At 37.5% G+C, this 20,760-nt stretch overlaps 1 protein-coding gene across 2 annotated transcripts in view; it reads left to right on the top strand.

Annotated features, from left to right (window-relative positions):
- PLCE1 (phospholipase C epsilon 1) overlaps window positions 1-20,760 on the top strand; it is a 164,498-nt gene that overhangs the window by 142,065 nt on the left and 1,673 nt on the right. Inside the window, exons 21-32 of one of the 2 annotated variants that reach the window (XM_085325701.1) lie at window positions 2,162-2,286; window positions 3,003-3,120; window positions 8,454-8,585; window positions 10,576-10,863; window positions 11,652-11,815; window positions 12,720-12,981; window positions 13,871-13,989; window positions 14,977-15,105; window positions 15,832-16,038; window positions 18,021-18,182; window positions 18,337-18,555; window positions 19,663-19,874. In XM_085325701.1, coding sequence (XP_085181827.1) covers window positions 2,162-2,286; window positions 3,003-3,120; window positions 8,454-8,585; window positions 10,576-10,863; window positions 11,652-11,815; window positions 12,720-12,981; window positions 13,871-13,989; window positions 14,977-15,105; window positions 15,832-16,038; window positions 18,021-18,182; window positions 18,337-18,555; window positions 19,663-19,842 — 2,105 coding nt within the window. In that variant the 3' untranslated portion in view covers window positions 19,843-19,874. Of the gene's footprint in view, window positions 1-2,161; window positions 2,287-3,002; window positions 3,121-8,453; window positions 8,586-10,575; window positions 10,864-11,598; window positions 11,816-12,719; window positions 12,982-13,870; window positions 13,990-14,976; window positions 15,106-15,831; window positions 16,039-18,020; window positions 18,183-18,336; window positions 18,556-19,662; window positions 19,875-20,760 lie in introns of those variants that run through there. The other variant, XM_085325702.1, reaches the window with a different exon arrangement.

The raw sequence follows: 20,760 nt of genomic DNA, 5'->3' as shown, positions 1-20,760 counted from the left end.
TTGGGAGAAGGACAAACAAAAAAGAGAATGAGGCCTGGCCCTACAATGAAAGTCTAAAAGGGCTAGAATTCTTTGTTGGGAGAGGAAAAGACTGAGGAGGAAGTTTGACAAAGGTTAACAAAATCATAAAGTGGTGGTAAGGGGAGTACAGAACTGTTAGTAACTCCCCCAATACTAGTTGTAGGAAGCATGCAGTGAGATCAGTTCAAAACAGGTAAAAGGAAGTACTTCTTTATGCAGCTGGTAGTAAACTTCTGTAATTTGCTGCTAGTGGAAATTCTGGAGGCAGACAGTGTCAGAAGATTCAGAAAAGGACTGGACAAATTTGGGGACCACAGGCTTATAAATGAATGTCATAGGCTCTAAAGTATCCTCCAGTATCCCTAATATCCAGTGATTGAGGATTTGGGGTGATACAAGGGGAATGGACCATACCTAGGGGTTGGGTGCTCTCCCTAAATAGCATCTCCTGGGGCCACTGTCAAAAATGGAACACTGAGTTAGACAGACRATTGGTGTGACAAGCTGAGCATGTTCTCCTAGCCAAGGAAGGAAATACTTCACTCGCTGAACCTTGAAGTCAAATGAGTGCCTGTGTAAGTGTTACACACTACATTTAGAAAAGATGCAAGGGTTGAACATGCGCTGCAGCACAGGACTTCTTTCCAGTCTGTCCCTTATTTATGTTATTTGCTTCTCTGTTAGCAATTAAAAAAAAATCACAAAATTTGCAAATGCACTTCAGGACCTGGCAGTGCTTGTAGGATAGCAGAATTATTTAAGATGATAACAAAATTTACGGGTCTGGTTGTGGTGCCTTCTCCAACTGGCTGCTGAAGAGTTCTCCGTGTGTGGGACAGCACAGAGATAGCTTCTGTGAAAATTACTGTGAAAAACTTAGACATTTGTTAACATGTTCGCAAGGAAATACTATGACCTAACTCAGTAAGTAATGTTTGAGCAATGTTGTAATTAAAGAAGGTCTGAAAATCTGAAGCCAGTAGCAAACATTCACACCTTGTAATACATGAAGGAATCTATGGCATGGTTTACTGCTTTCTTACAATGAGTATTCTTTGGGATTTTTAATTGCTTTAATATTTTGGCAAAACTAATCTAAATAATAGTCTGTAACATTTCTAAAGATTTTCAGTTTTATTTTCTTTATTGRTACATTAGGTTTGCATAAGGCTAATTTTATTTTCCTTATTGATACATTAGTTTTTGCATAAGGCTAATAGTTGTTTTAAAACTGACACTTAATTTTCATTTCTCTGGCTGTAGATCTTAATTTCCTTTACTCTTATTCCCTCTTTGACTCTGTTTCCCTGTAGCTGATGTCCTTAATGCTTCTCCTGCTGCTAACAGCCAGGAAGGTAACAGCCATTTGGTTGAGCATTTTAACTGCATGAAATCAGCACTGCATTTCCAGCTTGTTAAAAGCATCAGTGTGAATTTATGGTTTCTACTTCATACTGAAAATGTGATCAGATATCAGATATTTTATGTGGCATTATTAGCTGGTCAGGAACCATTAGAAGATTGCATGTGCAACACTGGTTATGAATCAAAAAAATATGGTCAGCGTATCAGCAATGAATAAAAAACATTCCTTTTGTGACAGACAATTATAATATTTTGGTTCAGAAAGACCAATCAGTAGTTGTATTATACTGCAGTAAATATGTACCTTTGAGGAGGAATTTCTCTACAAATAAAAAATATTTGTGTGTTTATGCACAGTGAACATAAGGAGAAGGGAATAAAAACTTAATGTATGAAAACATGTACATGTTTGATACGGTTAAATTATTTGAACATATGTGATTATTTGTTGTTCACAGATGCTGCTTAGTTATTTTCAGATGGCAAGCTTGAAGAAGAAATTTTTAATTTATTAGATGATTTTGTTGTAAGCATCTTGTGAGCACAAAAGGATTGACTTTCAAAAAAGTGCAGTGTATTAACCAAAGTCAGGCCTTAATTTTTTAAGTAGAAAGTTAATATTAAAGCAGAATGCTTTGACCAGTAAATGCATTATTTTGCCATCTGGTTATTCAGATAATATTCACAGCATTATCCACAAATATTATTAACTGAAATCAAATTTCCAGTTGAAATTATTTGGCTTTATGCTTATTAAAATCCCATTGATTTTTAGATAACATTCTTGAAGACCGACCTGAGAGTAAATTATCAAGTGATAAGCTGCAGTTTGAATATAATGAAGAGACTGCCAAAAGAATAAAGAAAGCTGATTGTGCTACTTACAGTAATAAAGGAAAGGTAGTACTGCTTTTTTCCCTCTTCCTTCTCTGCCACACTTTTGTATGTAACAAGCTTCAAAAGCTTTTAGGTTGCTTAGGTAACCAAGACATCAGATGGCAAATGCACTTTAATGAAGGCATTAGGCAAAAGAGAAAATGGATTATGTAGAAAAAAAATCAATATACTGTTCAAGAAGAGTCCTCAGATTATTCTATGTCCAGGCCACTTGGTTTAAAATTTTAATTGTAGTCATTCTCATTGGAAAACATTTTTGTAGCTAAATTTTGAAGTTTATTTGTGTATCTAATTTCCATTGACATTGATGGGCTTTAGATATCTAGGATCTGAAGATTTCATGAGACTCTTCAGCACTTCTGTGTATCTAAATAACTTAAAAATATGGAACCATGAGATGTATATCCATGTTACCATACATTAAATCRTCAGAAAATTAAACACCTGCATTGTTGTTTAGTAAATTGTAGTTTCTCCTGAACATGCATCCTTTTTGTCTAAATTTTTGTAGACTAGATCATGACTGAGGTCTTTGCATATTATCCCAGTATCAGTGGCAGGTTAATGCATAAACCTGCACGAAAGAGATCTGTTAGGTAAAGACAGCAAACCATACAGGAGCAATGAGATAAAGGATTTTAAGGATATTAACATCATATGCTAGAATACCTTCATATTCCATAMTGCTCTTATTATATGTTATTGAAATTGTCACTTAGGTTTATGATATGGAACTGGATGAAGAATTTTATCTTCCACAGAATAAGAAGGAAAGCAGACAGATAGCCCCAGAGCTATCAGATCTGGTCATATACTGTCAAGCTGTAAAGTTTCCAGGTAAGTATACTTCCCTGTTTTATTGCTTTAAACMTTCTAATTCTTTAGGCTATAATATTTGTGTTTTGAATTATTTAGTACAAGCTTTTCAAAATTTAAGTAGTTTAGCCTTCTTTTTGAAGACCTGATAGTCTACATAATAGCTCCTGGCTGAGAAGTAATATGCATAAATTCATTATGTGAAGACATACCATTTGTCATATAAAAATGTTTACAAATTTGAAATTTCTCAGTCTTTATGACTTAGAGAATAGTTACCTTAGTGCTGTGTGAGTGACAGATGAGAGAAAGCTGTATCATAAAAGCTTTGAGTTTCCATGTACAGAGATACTGAATTGAGAATGAGAATAAAACCTTGCAGGAAGAACGCTTGTCAGATTGGTTTAAGTGGGCACAGTTTGGCATGTTGCACTTTTGCCTGTGCTCCCCATTTTCTGTTCTTTCCTAAGCGGATATGAGGGGAGCTGTTGGGGTAGTGGGCTGGGGTGATAGTGGGAGAAATGCAGACCTTTTGAATTCACTTGCATCATCTGGCTGATACACCTGAGGGCTGTGCTGCCATACAGAGAGACCTGGATAGGCTGGAGAGTTGGGCAGAGAGGAACCTCATGAGGTTCAACAAGGGTAAGTGCAGAGTCCTGCACCTAGGGAAAAATAACCAGTACAAGCTGGGGGCTGACCTGCTGGAGAGCAGCTCTGCAGAGAAGGACCTGGGAGTGCTGGTGTATGACAGATTGACCATGAGCCAGCAATGTGCCCTTGTGGCCAAGAAGGCCAATGGTCTCCTGGGGTGCATTAGGAAGAGTGTTGCCAGCAGGTCGAGGGAGGTGATCCTGCCCCTCTACTCAACCCTGGGAAGGCCTCATCTTGAGTGCTGTGTCCAGTTCTGAGCTCCCCAGTCCHAGAGARACATGGAGCTACTGGAGAGAGTCCAGCATAGGGCTACAAAGATGATCAGGGGGCTGGAGCACCTGCCCTATGAGGAACGACTGCGAGAGCTGGGCCTAGTTAGCCTGGGGAAGAGAAGCCTGAGGGGGGATCTTATCAGTGTGTCTAAGTACCTGAAGGGAGGGTGTCAAGGGGACGGGACCAAACTCTTTTCAGTTGCCCCATGTGACAGGACAAGAGGCAATGGGCAGAAATCGAAGCACAGGCAGTTCTGCTTGAACGTGAGGGGGGAATTTCTTCACTGTGAGAGTGACGGAGCCCTGGCACAGGCTGCCCAGAGAGGTTGTGGAGTCTCCTTCCCAGGAGATCTTGAAGGCCCACCTGGATGCAACCCTGTGTAACAGGTTCTAGGTGACCCTGCYGAGCAGGGAGGTTGGACTAGATGATCTCCAGAGGTCCCTTCCAACCTTACTGATTCTGTGATTCTGTGATCTGCCTGCTTGATTAGCGAGGGCAGTTTAGGAAGGAGGAAGGCAAAGTTAACAGCCTTTTCATGGGGTGGGCAAGGGCAGCTGATTGGGGATACAGACTGACTGACAGAGACACCCCCCCCACACACACACACACCCCTACTTACCCAGTAGGAAGAATAATATTAGCAGAAGAGAAGGAGAGGTAGTAACTGAAAAGGAGATCACTGATAGTTGCTTGTTCAGTACTGAAACATGAGGATGAGTAGGTTGTGACTCAAATATTGTACATAAATTCTTATAAATTAAGAATATATTGTTTATTGATGTGTTTAATGTTTTGAGTGAAAAAACGGCTTTTTAATGGAATGGCTCTCCATGGAAATATCAACAATCCTGGAAAGTCATGATCTTATACAAATAGAGCTATGGTCAGATCAGGAAAGCTAACAAAACATAAAATAGAGTCAAATATGCAAGATAAACATGTTGAAAAATGGAAAGACTTACTTTCATAATCTTTWCTAATTTAAGAATTGTAGGTGTTACATGTAACAATAATAATTTCTAAAAAATTCAAATTTGATACTCCCTTTTTAATGAAATCTGCAATGTGATACCTTTCAAATAAAATATTTTCTTTTAAGGAATGATACTAAAGATTAAACAGAGATAGCTTAAGTTGTTCCAAACATTTTAACACACAAAGAAGTTCTGATGTTCTAAAATAACTTCAAAATGTTTCAAGTTTTTAATGTAAGTTCAATTAGAAAAAAAAAAGACTTGCTTTCCATATCACATTACTTCCTCTTGCTTTAATTAGAACAAGAACAGAACAACTAAGAAAATGAATTCCTTTCACAGTTGAACACATGAAGCTATAGAAATCAGTTTTCCAATAAATTTGTATATATTTCCTCTCTTGAGACAAATAATGTCTTCTCTGCAGTGGATGTAGATATGTAAGCTCACTGTGCTATTGATTTAATCTCTGCTCAGCTGGAGGGCACAAACACAGTGCATGCCTCTGTTCTACTGCTGTATCCCAATATTGTGAATTAATAACGAAAACAAGGCCAGTAGASCCATGGCTATGTAGATCTGTTGGCCAGTTTCTTTTCCAACTGAGAAGCTGCAAGAGTTTTGGAGAAAGGGAGGGCAGAATTTTTACTAGTGGCTGATCATTAATATAAATACTTTATTTCGCCTGTCCCCTTTTACCTCTATTCTGTGTTTATAATTGCATGTGTCTGTGAAGATTATCATTGATTTATGACTATAAAGCAAGACAATGACAATTGTGATCATCCAGCCTAGCCTACTGAGTAATACAGACTTCCCAAATGGCTCTCGTCAAAACATAATTTACCGTGTGGAGAATAAAAACATTCCTTGTTTATACAATTTCTGGAAAGGAGGAACCTGCCACAGCTCATGTTTCAGTGGTTTTCGACCCCTACTCTTCTTGCCTAACTTCAATTTCATCTGTTGGATATCATCATACCACTGTCTAAGATAATGACGACCCATTCTTTTGGGTCCCTGAAGACAAGAGCAATGAAGCGTACTTGAGCATAGTCCTGCTGTAACTCACTTGTGCGTGACTTGTTGCCTTGATGTTATATAATGAAAGGAGAAATTTTAATGGGTGCTTTAAAATAGGATCTGTATGACATCATGCAGTGAGTGGGGTGTCATCTAAGCTGACCAACATGAAATTTGGTCACCATCTCCACTATATCAGACTTACCTACCATTGTGGTATCAGTTTTCTGGAAATTAATGTGGGCATAAAAAAATGGCATCCTGCAAATRTATCGTAGATTGTTTTTGAGGTCTTCAGTCCCACAGGCTGTTGGTTGTTTTGCTGTGGACACACAGTGAGAAGGTAACAATTGCATCTTAACCTGTTGGAATAGGAAGGACAAGGGAGTTTGTCATCCTCTGAATTAAAAATCTGAAAGCAGTAAAACAATAGGGTTGTATCTAATCTGTAACCTGAAGTATATCTTCTAGGGGTTGTAGGGAGATATGAAATAAGACTTGCTCTGTCATTGTGGCAGTATGTCAGGATATAAGTTGCTCCTGCTTTGAGCAGGGGGTTGAACCAGGTAACTTCCCTGTGTCTTCTAATCTCCATTAATTTATGACTTTATGATTCTGTGAATAGGTGATGCTGTATTTTGGAGTGAATTTAAATTGGAGTGAAAAATGGAGCTTCTCTCTGAGAGGAGGCTTGTCACTTGCAAAGCATGCCCTTTTTATGCAAAGTGCAAATATTTATGCAAAGTGCAAAGCACCTAAAATTCAGCCAAGTCCAAATTTGTAATCTCCCCCTTCCATCTTGGAGGTGTTCAACTCCACAGGTGCTGCATATAGATAGATTAAAGAAATGCATAGAAAAGTACACAAAAGGTGTTGTGGAAAGGCTGAAAGAAAACTCCCAGCTTAGCCTGTAGCCATCACATACAGCTCAGCTAACCCTGATGTTTTGTATTGCACTCTCCAGTGATTTAGGAGGTTAGTTTGTTTCCTCAGTGACTGTCTCCACAACAGGATTTTGAAACCTGGATCTTGCTTGCCAAATCCATTTGATCCATTGAAAACTGAGATTAAATAGTTCTGGAAGCACATAGTCTGTAACTCCTCATTCTTCTAGTCAGTTCATATTCCTTGATCTCAGTCTTTACCATCTTCTGCTGTTTATGTGTATGTTTTGGCTCCAAGAGACAGTAAGTCTCCAGTCCTGAAAACATCTATGTACATGCTAAATTTTACTAGCACAGGCAGTCCAACTGAAACCATAAGCATAACTTTACGAAGTGCATATAGACATACTGTAAAGATTGAGATGGGAAAGTACATCTGTGGATTAATTTCAGTAGAATAGAATCTGACATCTCCTCTTACGATTTAAAGTTGTAGTTAAAATTTTTAAATTTTAAAAGTGAAAATTGAGTTTTATTTTTGTCTTTATTAAACTGAGGATCATCTTACAAGTGACACTTAGGCCTGTATAGCGTACTTACTTACTTTCTCATATTATGAATCACAAATGCATCTCGGGGCTCTGAGAGCGTTCCTCATCTCACTTATGTGTGTGTCACATTTTGACTTTGTTTTTAGTTTTAATCTACTGTGTGGTCTGTCGAAGTCAATAGAAAGAAACTGACCTTAAAGGGACTCTATTATTTATTTTACTGGGATTTAAATTATGATTTTAATGATTATTTTGCTGGAATGTATATTTTGAATAATAGCTATAATAGAGCTTTCCAGCCCCACTTTTGTATACATATTGGCCATCAAATGTTTAATGGATTTTGCACACCATTTCCCATCACTGAAATACAAATTCTAAACTTAAGGCGATAGCTCTGAAAAGACTAGGTTAAGTTAAAGATTAAACTGCTATGTTTAACCAACTGCATTTTGGAGTTTTCCTTTATTATATATTCAAATCRTATTTTGATATTTATTTAATTATATAGATACCATAACTCAGACAAATTTCAATACTGCAGAGCTTTATTGCCTGTGCAGAAAGGATTTTTTAAAACAATTTTCAGAGTGAATGTATTGAGACTGTTTTTGCAGAACTTTTTAGTATTAGTTAGGACCTTTTAGTGATTTGAGACAGAGTCACTACCTTCCTCAAGCCAAAAAGTAAGATGGAGAAAAGTTACATTACACACATTTTTCTGTGTTGCTTCATACATGTTTTTATATATGTTATATAGATGTATGTATGTGTATATATAAATATAAAAAAATACGCATGTATGAGTGTGCATATATAAAGGTATATATGCAGGTAAGGTTGCTGGAATTATGCAGAAAAATACACAATTTGCCCTGTGAACTGTATAGCAGGAAAATTCATGTCTTTTAGAATATAATGTAAAAAATGATGGAAAATGTCATGCCCTCTTGGTCATGTTTTTTGGCTCATTTATTTTACATTTATGGGAACAGGCTTGTCAACTCTAAACCCATCTGGCTCTAGCAGAGGAAAAGAAAGGAAAAGCAGGAAGTCCATTTTTGGCAACAGTCCTGGCAGACTAAGCCCTGGGGAGCCAGCAACTCTTGCCAGAGCATCTGGAAAAGGTAAAGTTAGCCTCATCTTTCACCAGTCACGTGGAATGACTCTGTAATCCAACACATGTACCAGACCACATTGTTAAAGATCAAATACTTTACAATATATAAGCTGTTGAACTTTGGAAGGTTTTTCATTAGCATGGCAGCTATTACAGTACTGTTGTAACTAAAGAATTGACTGTATAGTAATGGCATGTTACAATAGAATTAATTGCTTGGGACTATAAAGACCCTAATTCATGAATGATTCAAAACTAAAACACATTTTGAATGGTACATCTTAGAGTTTACATCTTAGAAGACCTGAATTAATATGTTCTTTCCAAGTACAGTTGGAAGGTAGGACTATTGGACTGGATCCAGAAAAAAGATTGTTAATGTCTGAAGTAGGAGTTAGTTGCCTAAAATTCAGCCAAGTCCAAATTTGTAATACTGGGATCCCCCCCTTCCACCTTGGAGGTGTTCAACTCCACAGATGCTGCAGTTTGTGATCTTGGAAGTTCTGCATATAGACAGATTAAGGAAGTGCATAGAAAAGTACACAAAAGGTGTTGCGGAGCATGGATGAGACCCAGATCTTCTGCCTTTCAGGTGAATGACATTAACAAAGTTAGAGAGTTGTAACCTTTCTTGTACTCCTTTTCTGTCTCAGAGCACCGTATGTTTCTTTCAGCACAGTGGCACAGCTGCACCAGACAGGTTAGATTCCCTTCTAGAGGCCAATGACCTAAAAATGAAGAATTCTAGCACTTAATTCTTGTGGCCTTAAGTTTTTTGCTGAATTTGTCCCTGAACTCTAATGGCACTTTAGACTTTTTGGAGATCAGCAGATGGATTTCAATATTGCCCCCGTTCCTAATGTAAAATATATATATGAGAATATGGAGTATTGTCTCCCAGAAGACCCTACAGCAGGATGAGTAGGGTGTTCTCCTGATATATTATGTACAAATTCAAATCTACAGAGACTAACCCTAAAACTCGGAGTTTGGTCTTYGGTTATGAGTACTCCAGCCTGTGGGCTGTTACAAAGAGGTGACGTCCCCAGGCTACCTCTCAGCAGACCAGAAGATTATTGTGGCTGKTTTTTTGACAGATGCCTAGTCCATAGCTCTGAGTCAGGATTGTGGCTTCCTATCTGCTTGCTTCAGATAGCATCACTCTTGCCATTACAGGCTTCTGGGGTACCTGTTTGCTTCCATTGAATGTAAAAGGAACTTACGTATGTAATTTAGGAAATTCAGATTGCCCAGATGGGACCACTGCACTGCAGCAGGTCTGCTGCCACTGCAGCACTTCATACGGTGTTCACAGCAGGTAGTCTAAGAAGTCCTCTCAAGGACTTGGTTCTTATGGTGGTATTTGTAGCATCATCCAACTTTTTATATGCCTAACAGGGCTTATATCTAAGTGAGCTTATACCTAAGCAAAGTAAGGGAAAAGTTAAATATTTAGGAATGGAATTGCAAAAACTAACACAATTGAATGAAGTGTTTTCTTAATCTTTCTAGGGAAAGCACTTCTATAGTGCTTTGGTACTTTAGATGCTGCTCCTGCCTGTAAGGCAGCAGGCCTTTGTAAGCTCGAGGGGTTTGGATTTTTTTTGTTTATTTGTTTGTTTGTTTTTTTAAAGGTCTCTGCATTGGTAATACTTTGGAAGTATTGCTAAGCAATAGGTTTAAGATTTAAAATTCACTTTGGCTAGTATCTCTACTACAATTATGTTATTCAGGAATGCCAGTTAAATGCTTCTGTATGAAAATGTTTTTTAATACATCTACTTACAGTATAATTTAAATACTTAAAACATTTTTTTCTCTCATTAACTCTTCTTACTGTGTAAGAAGAAATGGGATACATTTTGAACAGTGTCGTTTTCCAGGATCCCTTATTTGCACCATAGCCAAAGCATAAACATATAGTTCACTAGAAAACTTCGAATTCTTGGAGTCTCTGTATCTGCAGCTATAACTTGTGAGTACTGTTTATYTTCTAGGTCCTTTTGATGTGATGCGGCAGACATGGGAAGATCCTTGTTCTTTTAATTCACCAGCTTCTCTCAGTGCCATCATAAGGACACCTAAATGCTACCATATCTCCTCACTGAATGAGAACGCTGCCAAGCGGCTGTGCCGACGGTATTCTCAGAAACTGATTCAGCACACCACCTGTCAGCTGCTGAGAATGTACCCTGCTGCCACACGCATCGACTCTTCAAATCCCCATCCCCTTATCTTCTGGCTCCATGGCGTACAGCTCGTGGCTCTTAACTACCAAACTGATGGTATGGGTAGAATACTGCACGTTTTTACACATTTTAAATATGATACAAGTTCTTCTTAAACTGGGAATTTGTATTTGACATTTTTCTTTACCTGCTATCGTAAGGGGATTTAACTGTCCCTGTGCCACAGCACAACCTGATTCACGCAATTACAATCTATAATCCTTAAGAATAGGGATCCCAGAACTCAGGAGTTTATGCCAATGCTGGAAAATCTCCTGATAGCACAAAGCCACTTGGACCAGCAGCACCTTCAATTTTTTTTATTACTGTGGAAGGTGCTTTTTTTCCCCCCGATTTCAGTGGCCATTGTCCATTCTTGCTAATTTCAAGTATAAAAAGATTCTGAACTATTTTTCTTTAGAGTTGCCTTCTTGGAACTGCTCTAATGTTAGTCAAAGAATTTTTGTGCCATGTTCTACCCTATCTTGTGTTCTCTCACCTTTTTGGAAAAAAAGGATCTGTTAGGTTGTCTGCAAAGCTATTACAGTTGGTGCTTTTTCGTTCTGCAAATATCTATAAACTTCTCAGGGAGTAGGTGTAGGTGGTCCTGCAGTTGGAGAAAGATATCAGAAAAGGATAGAAAAGAACTGTTGTTACAAGTTTATGTAATTAAGTATTGTATAGATTGATTGTGTAATTACAGCTAGCTCAAAAAAAGCAAGCATTAATTTATAGTACACAAGTAATTCAAAAGAAGATACTAAAAGCATGTCCTTGTCTTCACTGTTGCAGTTTTTCCACTGTGCCACTGCTGTTTGTCAGTTTTGGCTGCCTTACTTTCACAGATCTTCCTCTGCAACTTAATGCAGCAATGTTTGAAGCTAATGGTGGCTGCGGATATGTTTTGAAACCTCCTGTTCTGTGGGATAAAAACTGTTCAATGTACCAGCAATTTTGTCCACTAGAAAGAGATCTTGATAACAAGGAACCAGCTATATATTCTTTAACAGTAAGTACATTAAAATGGAATTTCAAACAGCCAGACAGATAGAAGTAAACATGTAACTGCAGTCTTAAACCAGCATGTCAGTCATGCTCCTGTATGAAAAGATTGTACTTAAAATTACTTCTGAAAAATGTACTTAAAAGTACATGTAAGTACTAAAAAGTACTTAAAATGTACTTCTGAAGATCAGTATAGCTAAAAGAAATTGGATGGGAAAGGAGAAAATGATAATCTTTATTTTATTTATTTGTTGTTTTGTATTCATGGATACTTCATTGTTTCCTTTACAATATTTGGCAGAACCCAATCTTGAAAACGTTTTCAGTGGACATGCCCTACAGTGTAAAATTACACATGTGATCAGATGTTTCACACATTTGTGAGACAAAAAGCTGTAATGAATTTTAAAATACGTATTTTTTAAAAGTTATATAATAAGATAGATTATTCATGGATTTATGGCAAAAAATTGGATTCTAAGAAACTAATGCTTCCAGGAAATGTTTCAGAAAATTGAGATCCATAAGAGTTCTTCTTTTGTGTGTACCAAAGCAAGCCAGAGGTCAGTGCCATTACCTAAGAGTAACTGAGATGAAAATTCGATCCTTTTGACTGCATTACTAGTACATTCTTTCTGGATTAACTTTCAAATGCCTTCAGTGGTTACAGTCATGATATATGGTATGCTTTTCTCAGAGGAAAGATACTGTAGCAATGGCATGTGGTTTAAGCAGTTCTCCTCCTGAAATTACTGTTTTGGCAATTACCAAAATACAGGAGTGTTGTAATTAAATCAGTATGCTAACAAACTGTGCTTAGGAGTATGATAGATAATATTTAGTTAAGAATTGTGACAGGAAAAGCATTACTCCACTAATTATTTTCTCTGTGTGCTTCTCGGCTTCAGATTGTGTCTGGACAGAATGTTTGTCCTAGCAATAGCACAGGAAGTCCATGCATTGAAATTGATGTCCTTGGGATGCCTCTGGATAGCTGCCACTTCCGGACTAAACCCATTCATCGCAACACTCTCAACCCTATGTGGAATGAACAGTTTCTTTTCCGGGTTCACTTTGAGGATATAGTCTTTCTTCGATTTGCAGTTGTTGAAAATAACAGCTCAGCTGTAACAGCTCAAAGAATCATTCCACTAAAGGCTCTAAAGAGAGGTAAAATAAAGTTTGTAGTAACACTGTGTACTAGAATGGTCCAGCAGACTCCTGGCAGACTGAATCCTTCCTGAGGGATATTTTTAATCAGCTGGCTGACTTCTTCTGGAGGAGACAGGGAACAAGTATCAGGCAACATACTTTTTGCCCTAGCAATCTAGTGCTGATCTAATGACCTCCCTGGGAGCTGCCACAGTGACTTAAAACAAGTCCCAGAATGGAACTGCATCTCCTGCTATTGCAGAGATGGGAGCACCTTGTATGCAATGCCCAGACCCTGAGCTGTGGTTGTGAGCACTCAGGACTGTAGGAAGGCCGGAGTGCTTTCACTCTGTGTTAGCTGTCCTAATTAGTGGTCACCAGGGCAGAGATGAATGACAGTGCTTGCAGCCTTGACTGGAGAAGAGGTGAAAGAAGAGTGGAAAAGGGCAAAAGAAAGACGAGCAAGCAGCAGTAATTCTGTGGAACTTGTGGGGGATGCCGTTAACMGCAGCAGCAGCTCTTCAACAGCATGTTGAAAACAGCTTCAGATTTATCTCATGCAACTGTAATACCACAAAGCAGATTTAACCGATAAGATCTGACTATATATATTCATTTTTCCAGTGAGAAACTTTGTACTTACTTCATTCATATTTAAAATTGGATTTTATTTAGCTATATTTCATGTATAAATAGCTTGAGTATTGACGGTGAATGCCAAAAGCCGCACAAGACCCTCAGCAGTTCATAGGATTTGGCTTGTGCTGTTGTCCAGACAGGAGTGTTAATGCAGTATTATTACAGTGCTTTAATGCTATAGGTATAGCAAAGGCTTAGTTTTTCATCTCTGTCAGGTGTCTTAGGATGTAGCCAAGTATTCATTAAACGTTCTTTTTTTTCTCTTTAGGCTACAGACATGTCCAGCTACATAATCTGCACAATGAAACATTAGAAATTTCAAGTTTGTTCATAAACAGTCGGCGAATGGAAGAAAGTCCATCTGGAAACACTCTACCTGCATCTATGGTAATTTAATTGTGTTTTTGTGAATGCCATGTATTTTTGTCTAAATGACTAGAATGGTCTGAAGAGTTTTAGGATCAGACTCCTCAAAGAAATTAGGCCCTAAAACCTGCATATCTTTCAGAAGTACCCTGAAGCCCCAATCCTTTTGGGCTTCAGTGGAGGTTAGGTCATCCTTTCTGGCTGGAACTGTGGGTGGGTACTTCTTTTCAAAGTCTGACTTTCAGTATATTTAGGAATAGCATAAGCAGAGCTTCTGTGCTGGAACTGTCGTCTCATGCATTCCTTTATGCATGAATCATGTGCATTTGAGATGCACAAAAAAGATGCAAATTACCAAAAACTATTTTGTTGGAATAGTGAGAATACAGTTGAATTTTATTACACAAGAGGATGGAGGCCATATTTGCGTGTGGTTTTACACACACACACACGCATATACATATATGTATATATATGTATGAAAAATAGCCCTTAATGATAGGCTACTTGTGTTTGGTTCAGTTTCTTTAAACATGTATATTATCACTTTGCTGATTATCCTAGAGTTTGCATAAAACCTCCTGAGCTACTGAGCATGCAGCAGGCATTATCCTCCTGTGAATACAGGCCAAACACTATTCTGGGTGAATTATTAAGGCAGAAAGGACAACAGTGACTGGTTTGGAACATAAAATTATATCTAGTAATTATTTCTACATTGAATCTATGATATTCTGCTTATTCAGTGGTGGTTTGTATACCCTCACAGTAAACTTTTTATTCCTATTATTTGACTTATTTTTTTCTTTCTCTTCAGCTTAAAGGTAGTGTTTTCTTTTCTGGTTTGTTTTTTCATATCTTGATCTATGGTGTAAGAAAGAGCCCTGTATTAGCTGGCTGGCTTTTCTCTGTCAAGATCATATAGCCTGTGCATGCAGTTTCTTCTAATGCAATCTATAAATAATACGCCTATGTATATCAGGATCCTGATGAACATTGTCTTAACAGTTGTTCAGCACAGCCGAAAGGAGAGCTGCTGTGGCTTACAAAGTGACCATTCATGGGATTCCAGGCCCTGAGCCTTTTACTGTCTTTACTATAAGTGGGGGGACTACGGCTGCACAGCTTCTTCATCAGGTAAGCTGCCCGCTGTACTGCAGCCAGAGCACAAGAAGTCAGACGTGTCTCCCTGCATTTCTCAATGCAAAATTGTCATAGCTTATTCATCCCAGTCAGGAGCTTCTTTGAGCAATGTGTTACTGTGGACTTAATTGCACTGCGAATGCAGAGTGTAAGAAGTTTTTCCAAATCTTGATTTCTGATAATGAGCTTTTAATCTTATCTGTATGGGCATATGCATATGAAAAAAGAAATCTTTCTGACTGATGAAGTCAACAGGCTGGAGTCAGCAGGCTGTCCTGGAAAAGGGCAGATTTTTGTGTGCAATTCTTTGAACTTGAGCATCATAGGAATACAGAGTAAAAAGTTAGAGGGCTAAGTTCATGAGTAGAAAAACCATTTCACTCAACAGGGGTTGTTATTCCTGCAGTGGGAAAAGACTGTTCTGTCCTGGGATTATGAATAAATTGTCTGGCCAGCCAAAAAGGACAGAAATAAGCTTAAATAGTACTGCCTTGTCTGGAATAGTTGAGCTGCTTGGCTAGTCTAAAGACTACACTACCCTGGAGTAAAATATCTGAGTAATAAATAGCACATCAGAAATCTTGCCTACACTATCAATCAGAATTGTTACTGATTTTTAAAGCTTTTTTTATTCATATTCATTTATAACAACTAATTATGCAGTGTTTATATTTAGCCTTCTAAGTACTCTGTGTGTGTGTGTATTGTGGTCTGTCTTAGCTCTTGGCTACCAAAGGCACTGAGTCATGTGCCACAGACTATTTTCTGATGGAAGAGAAAAGTTTTATATCTAAAGAAAAGAATGAATGCAGAAAACCGCCATTCCAGAGAGTAATTGGTCCTGAAGAAGGGCTAGTGCAGCTTTTGAACAGCTGGTTCCCAGAAGAAGGATATGTTGGAAGAATTATCTTTAAAACCCGAGAGGAAGTAAGTCTGTTTTAGATAAATTGCTATTTACATAGGTAGCTAAAAATAGCTGTTAGGACCAGGAAACAAAAGAGTGCAATATTTATATCATTGCTTGGTGAATAATGTCAATGCTGTGTACATCTTTTAAAAACAAACATAACACTGACTCGGCACAACTAGCTTTAATATACTTCATTAAGTATACCTGTGGAGCAGTAATTTGACTTCACTCAGCTTTATCACAAGCTGCCACTTATTCAACAATTGGATACTATTAGCTTCCTGTTGCAACCAACAGTTCCAATTTAATATCARTCAAGATTTTGACATGATATGAAATTAATATTAAAAAAGTCCTTTATAATTTTACTGAACAACAACAACAACAACAAAAAAAAAACTTGGGGGCATCAAAACTGGTTGATAACTGTAGCCTGGGGTTCTGTTATTCTGTTACCTGTAATCCTCCGCTATTAATTACTAGCCTTCGTTTTTTTCATAATAAAGTACCCTAGAAAACTCAAATGATGGTGAAATTATCTGTGGTAACTTAGAATAGTGAAAGAGGTGTTTCTTTTAAATCRAAGTAGGACGATGGCATGATTACTTCAGTTTAAACTAGGGGCAAAACAACGGCCGCATCTTGAATATATGCTAATGCTCAGGCTTGTGAGAGAGAATAGGCAAAAAAAAAAATAGAAGACAGACATCTAATGATCTTATTTTCAGAGGCACTTCCTTTGACCAGTTCTGTATATAATAGTGGTTGCTTAGTGTGAACACAGCACATATGTACACATACATACATTTATATATACAGATTTTTACATACACAAGATCATTTGTAATGAAAAAATATGCACAACTTCATTATAAGATAAATTTACAAACAAGTGTTTCTTAGCTCTGATTATTTCAGCCCATCTTTTGCTTCAACTTCAATTTGACATGTTTTATTACACAAAGTATTTTTTTCCTTTATTTCAAGCTATTCAAATGATTTTTGAATTTTTGTTTCATTACTTGGAGCAACAGTTAAGAGGTTAAAAATGGTCTGTAGAAACAGCAATATATTTCATTCAGTTGACTACAACACTTACTTAATTTGGTAGTGTGCTCAGCCACACATACATGTATTTGTGTGCATATGTACATGTATTTATTTTTATACATATATATGTAATATATATGTCACTGCCATCCCATTCTTTCAGAAAACACAGATGATTAAAGTCTGTATTAAAATTCATGAAAAATATGCTGTAGTTTTATCCTAGGATGCTAGTACAGCAAAGCATTATCTGTAATTTGGAGCCCTTCCGGAGATGGCAGCCGACTCAGATCTTGGAACTGGAAATGTAGCTGCACATTTGCATGGAAAAACAAGGCGCAGTGTCCGTGTGTCCAGTGTGACACACAGTTCATGGTTACATTGTACGAAGTCAAGCTATGTTACAAAGGGAGGAAGAGAAATGCAGAACTTGAGAGAGGGTGCAGGAAAACTGTAGTAATTGCATAGATCCTGAAAAGGGACCTAGAAGTAGCTTTGCTCTTGCTCCACATGGAAAATGGACTTCTTGCTTCTGGCACAAAGGAAGGAATTCAGAGGGCCAGGTGTAGCGCAGGGCCAAAGAGAGAAAAAGGACACTTTGCACCATCTCCCAGCTTAGTGCTACCATTATAAAACAAAATATAATTTTGCATACATCAAGGAAATAAAAAAATTAATCTTATTTTTGTGTAAGGTGGCACAATGCATATGTGTGTCTTCATTCCTTGCCTCCTATGACAGGTGTTTAAGACAATGATTTTAGAAACACAGATATTAGCAATATAAACTTGACAAAATGGTTTATAGAGAAGATCTGCATGTAACGAAATAGAGCCAGGGCAACAGCAAAATTTGATTTCCATGAAAAAAAAATAAAACTTATTTGACCCCCAGCAATTGGTTACCTCTCTGAACAAAATGAATTTGGTTCTCCTTTTTTTTTCTATAGAATTTAAATGAGAGAAACTTCTTTCAAGAAACAAAGGAAGATGCAACCATCAGCTCTGAGGATGACAGTTTCTTTGTTCAGGTACATGATGTTTCCCCGGAGCAACCACGCACTGTCATCAAAGCTCCCCGCTTTAGTACAGCTCAGGACGTCATACAGCAGGTAAACAGCGTGTTGCTTCCATTTAGCAGGTTCCATAATCTGTAGGGTGGAGGTTGGTCTCACACAAAAGATGTGTTTTGTTCTCAGCACAAGCTGAAGAATCTGTCCAGTAACTGAATCCGTGATAATTTTGTCTTTCTCTGCTTTTAAACAGACTCTTTGCAAAGCTAAGTACTCCTACAGCATTTTGAGCAATCCCAATCCAAATGATTATGTCCTGTTGGAAGAGGTGACAAAAGAGCCAGCAAACAAAAAGTCCTCAACATCTAAACCATCTCAGAGGATTCTCTCGGATCAAGAGTGTGTGTTTCAGGCCCAAAGCAAGTGGAAGGGAGCAGGAAAGTTTATCCTTAAGCTCAAAGAACAAGTTCAGGTAAAAGGTTAATTATTAAATACCTTGCTGYGGGCTTTATTATATCAATGGTATGTGATCAGTTTAACAAGAACACACTCTTAATAGGAGGGAGACGCTAAATAGTCAAATGAGATTTGAAAGTGGCAAAAAGGCTGACTTGATAAATGATAGTAATGCAATTAGTTTGAAAAAAAATCCACAAACCATAGAATTAACAGAAGTCTGTAAACAAGCTGCAAAAAACAGTGTTGAGAACCTGCATTTAACAAAAACACTTTAGCCTGGCTATAGTATGAAACAATTTCATAAAGCAGAGCCTCCTGCTGCTGTGCTTTGAGCCAAGCTGCCACCTCTTGAACTGTTTTGTATGAGCTGCTAGTACTAGCAGCTCAGTACCTCTGCTTGACATTTTTATCAATATTTATTCAAGCTTAAGATCAGGAGGTAAATAAAATCTTAACAGAAGATGCCTCGGCATTTTACAGGATGGAAGGGAGAGAGGAAGAAGAGACTACCAAAAAAAGCAGAGTTAGTTACATTTTCTCTGCACCTCCTTTAGTTTCTTCATTGCAAAACTACATCAGTTACATTCAGCAACATGATTTTCTCACAGCCTGCAACTCCCATGACGATGTTTATCTTTTGCTACCAGCTTTCTAATTTTTGAAATCTTCTGGCTGTGGTGCCCTGCTTCCCATCAGAGTAAGACAGGAATATTCAAACAGGCGGAACTTAAAAACTGCTGGAATAAAGTCCCCTTTATTCCTACTCAGTGAAAAAATATTTCTGTTGTTTTATCTCAGGCTCAGGAAAATAGAAGGATTGTAATACTTAACTGCTTGGGGAAGTAACTGCATTCTTCTTCCCAGCAGATGCCATCAATCCATAGCAGTTGTTGCTTTAAAGTAACAGTGTTGTGAGCGCTGATCTTAAAAATGTTTATACCAAATTTGCTAAGCATAGTCTTAATCTTTGACAACACAATTTTCAATTAATTCATTTATTCAGAATAATGAGGAAAAAAAAGCTTGACTATTCAGTGCACAGCTGCACTGAATTTCAAAAGTCAAGCCTGCTTAGAAAAAAAATGTTTTCATATTAAATATATGTATTTTTTTTAAACAGGCAGCACGAGATGACAAAAGAAAAGGCATTTCCTTTGCCAGTGAACTCAAGAGGTTAACCAAGTCAAGTAAACAGTATCGGGGATTTGTATCACCACCTCTGCAGGTCTTGCCAGACAGTCCACAGGGCAAGGATGAAAGGTCTGCATGCAGTCTCACTTTTAGTGACATAATGGAGTAATATCCACCACTGCCTATGTACGGTCTGTTCAGGTATGAGATACTTGCTTTTGATTCCAACTCCAAACARTCATTTAATGCATAATACACGCTGTGTTTCTTTCAAAGATGTAGTTGGGTAAACCATAGTGAGGTACAAGGGATGGACAGAAAGATCAGTGAAAACTTCRTATATTAGTGGCGTGTGCAGACGCAAGTACCTGCACGTACTGGTGGTCAGTAAGATCTCAAATTACTTACGGCATTTACTAAAGTGAATCCAAATGATCYGAAAACCAGAATTTTACTCTGCCTTTCCCCATTTCAAAAACAAGAACAGAATGTTGCAGCCTATTTTATTTTATAATATATATTTTAAACAATTAACTGTGCTTAGTTAACATCTTGCTGTGAGCCAACATAAATGGAAGCATCCAGCAGAGCTTTTGCTGTTATTACATGCATATAATAAAATCGTTGGGACTGATGATATCTTTTCTAGCTGAAACAAGTTTATGCTTTTAATTTCTCCCTATATGGAAATTTTGCCAGATTTTTAAGCATTTTTACTATTCTTTCTGTATTTCTTTAGTTTATTCTATCTTGCTTGACTTCAAATAACAAATAAAATACACAACATAAGACTTTCCCATTTATATAAAGGTAATACATCCAACGTCTTTCCCGCTGATTCACACTAACCAGAGATTTGCATAATGCTGCCTACTACAGCACTGAGATATCATTTGAGAAGTTACAGCTCGTTATAAATGAGGAAGAAATCTTTTTCAGTGTGGATAATCCCATCTCACATATGAATTCAAGCAGTTTACTTTTCCTTTCCACATTTACTAGTTATCAAAATATTGTTTGACATGCATTGTCATACTATTGATAAATTACTATTTCACAAATGATTATATTTGACATATGTCAGAAT

The sequence above is a fragment of the Rhea americana genome, unplaced genomic scaffold (assembly GCF_003343005.1).
Source record: "Rhea americana isolate MKP2758 unplaced genomic scaffold, rheAme1 scaffold_122, whole genome shotgun sequence".
Classification (NCBI taxonomy): domain Eukaryota; kingdom Metazoa; phylum Chordata; class Aves; order Rheiformes; family Rheidae; genus Rhea; species Rhea americana.
This window is presented reverse-complemented; position numbering and strand designations above follow the sequence as displayed.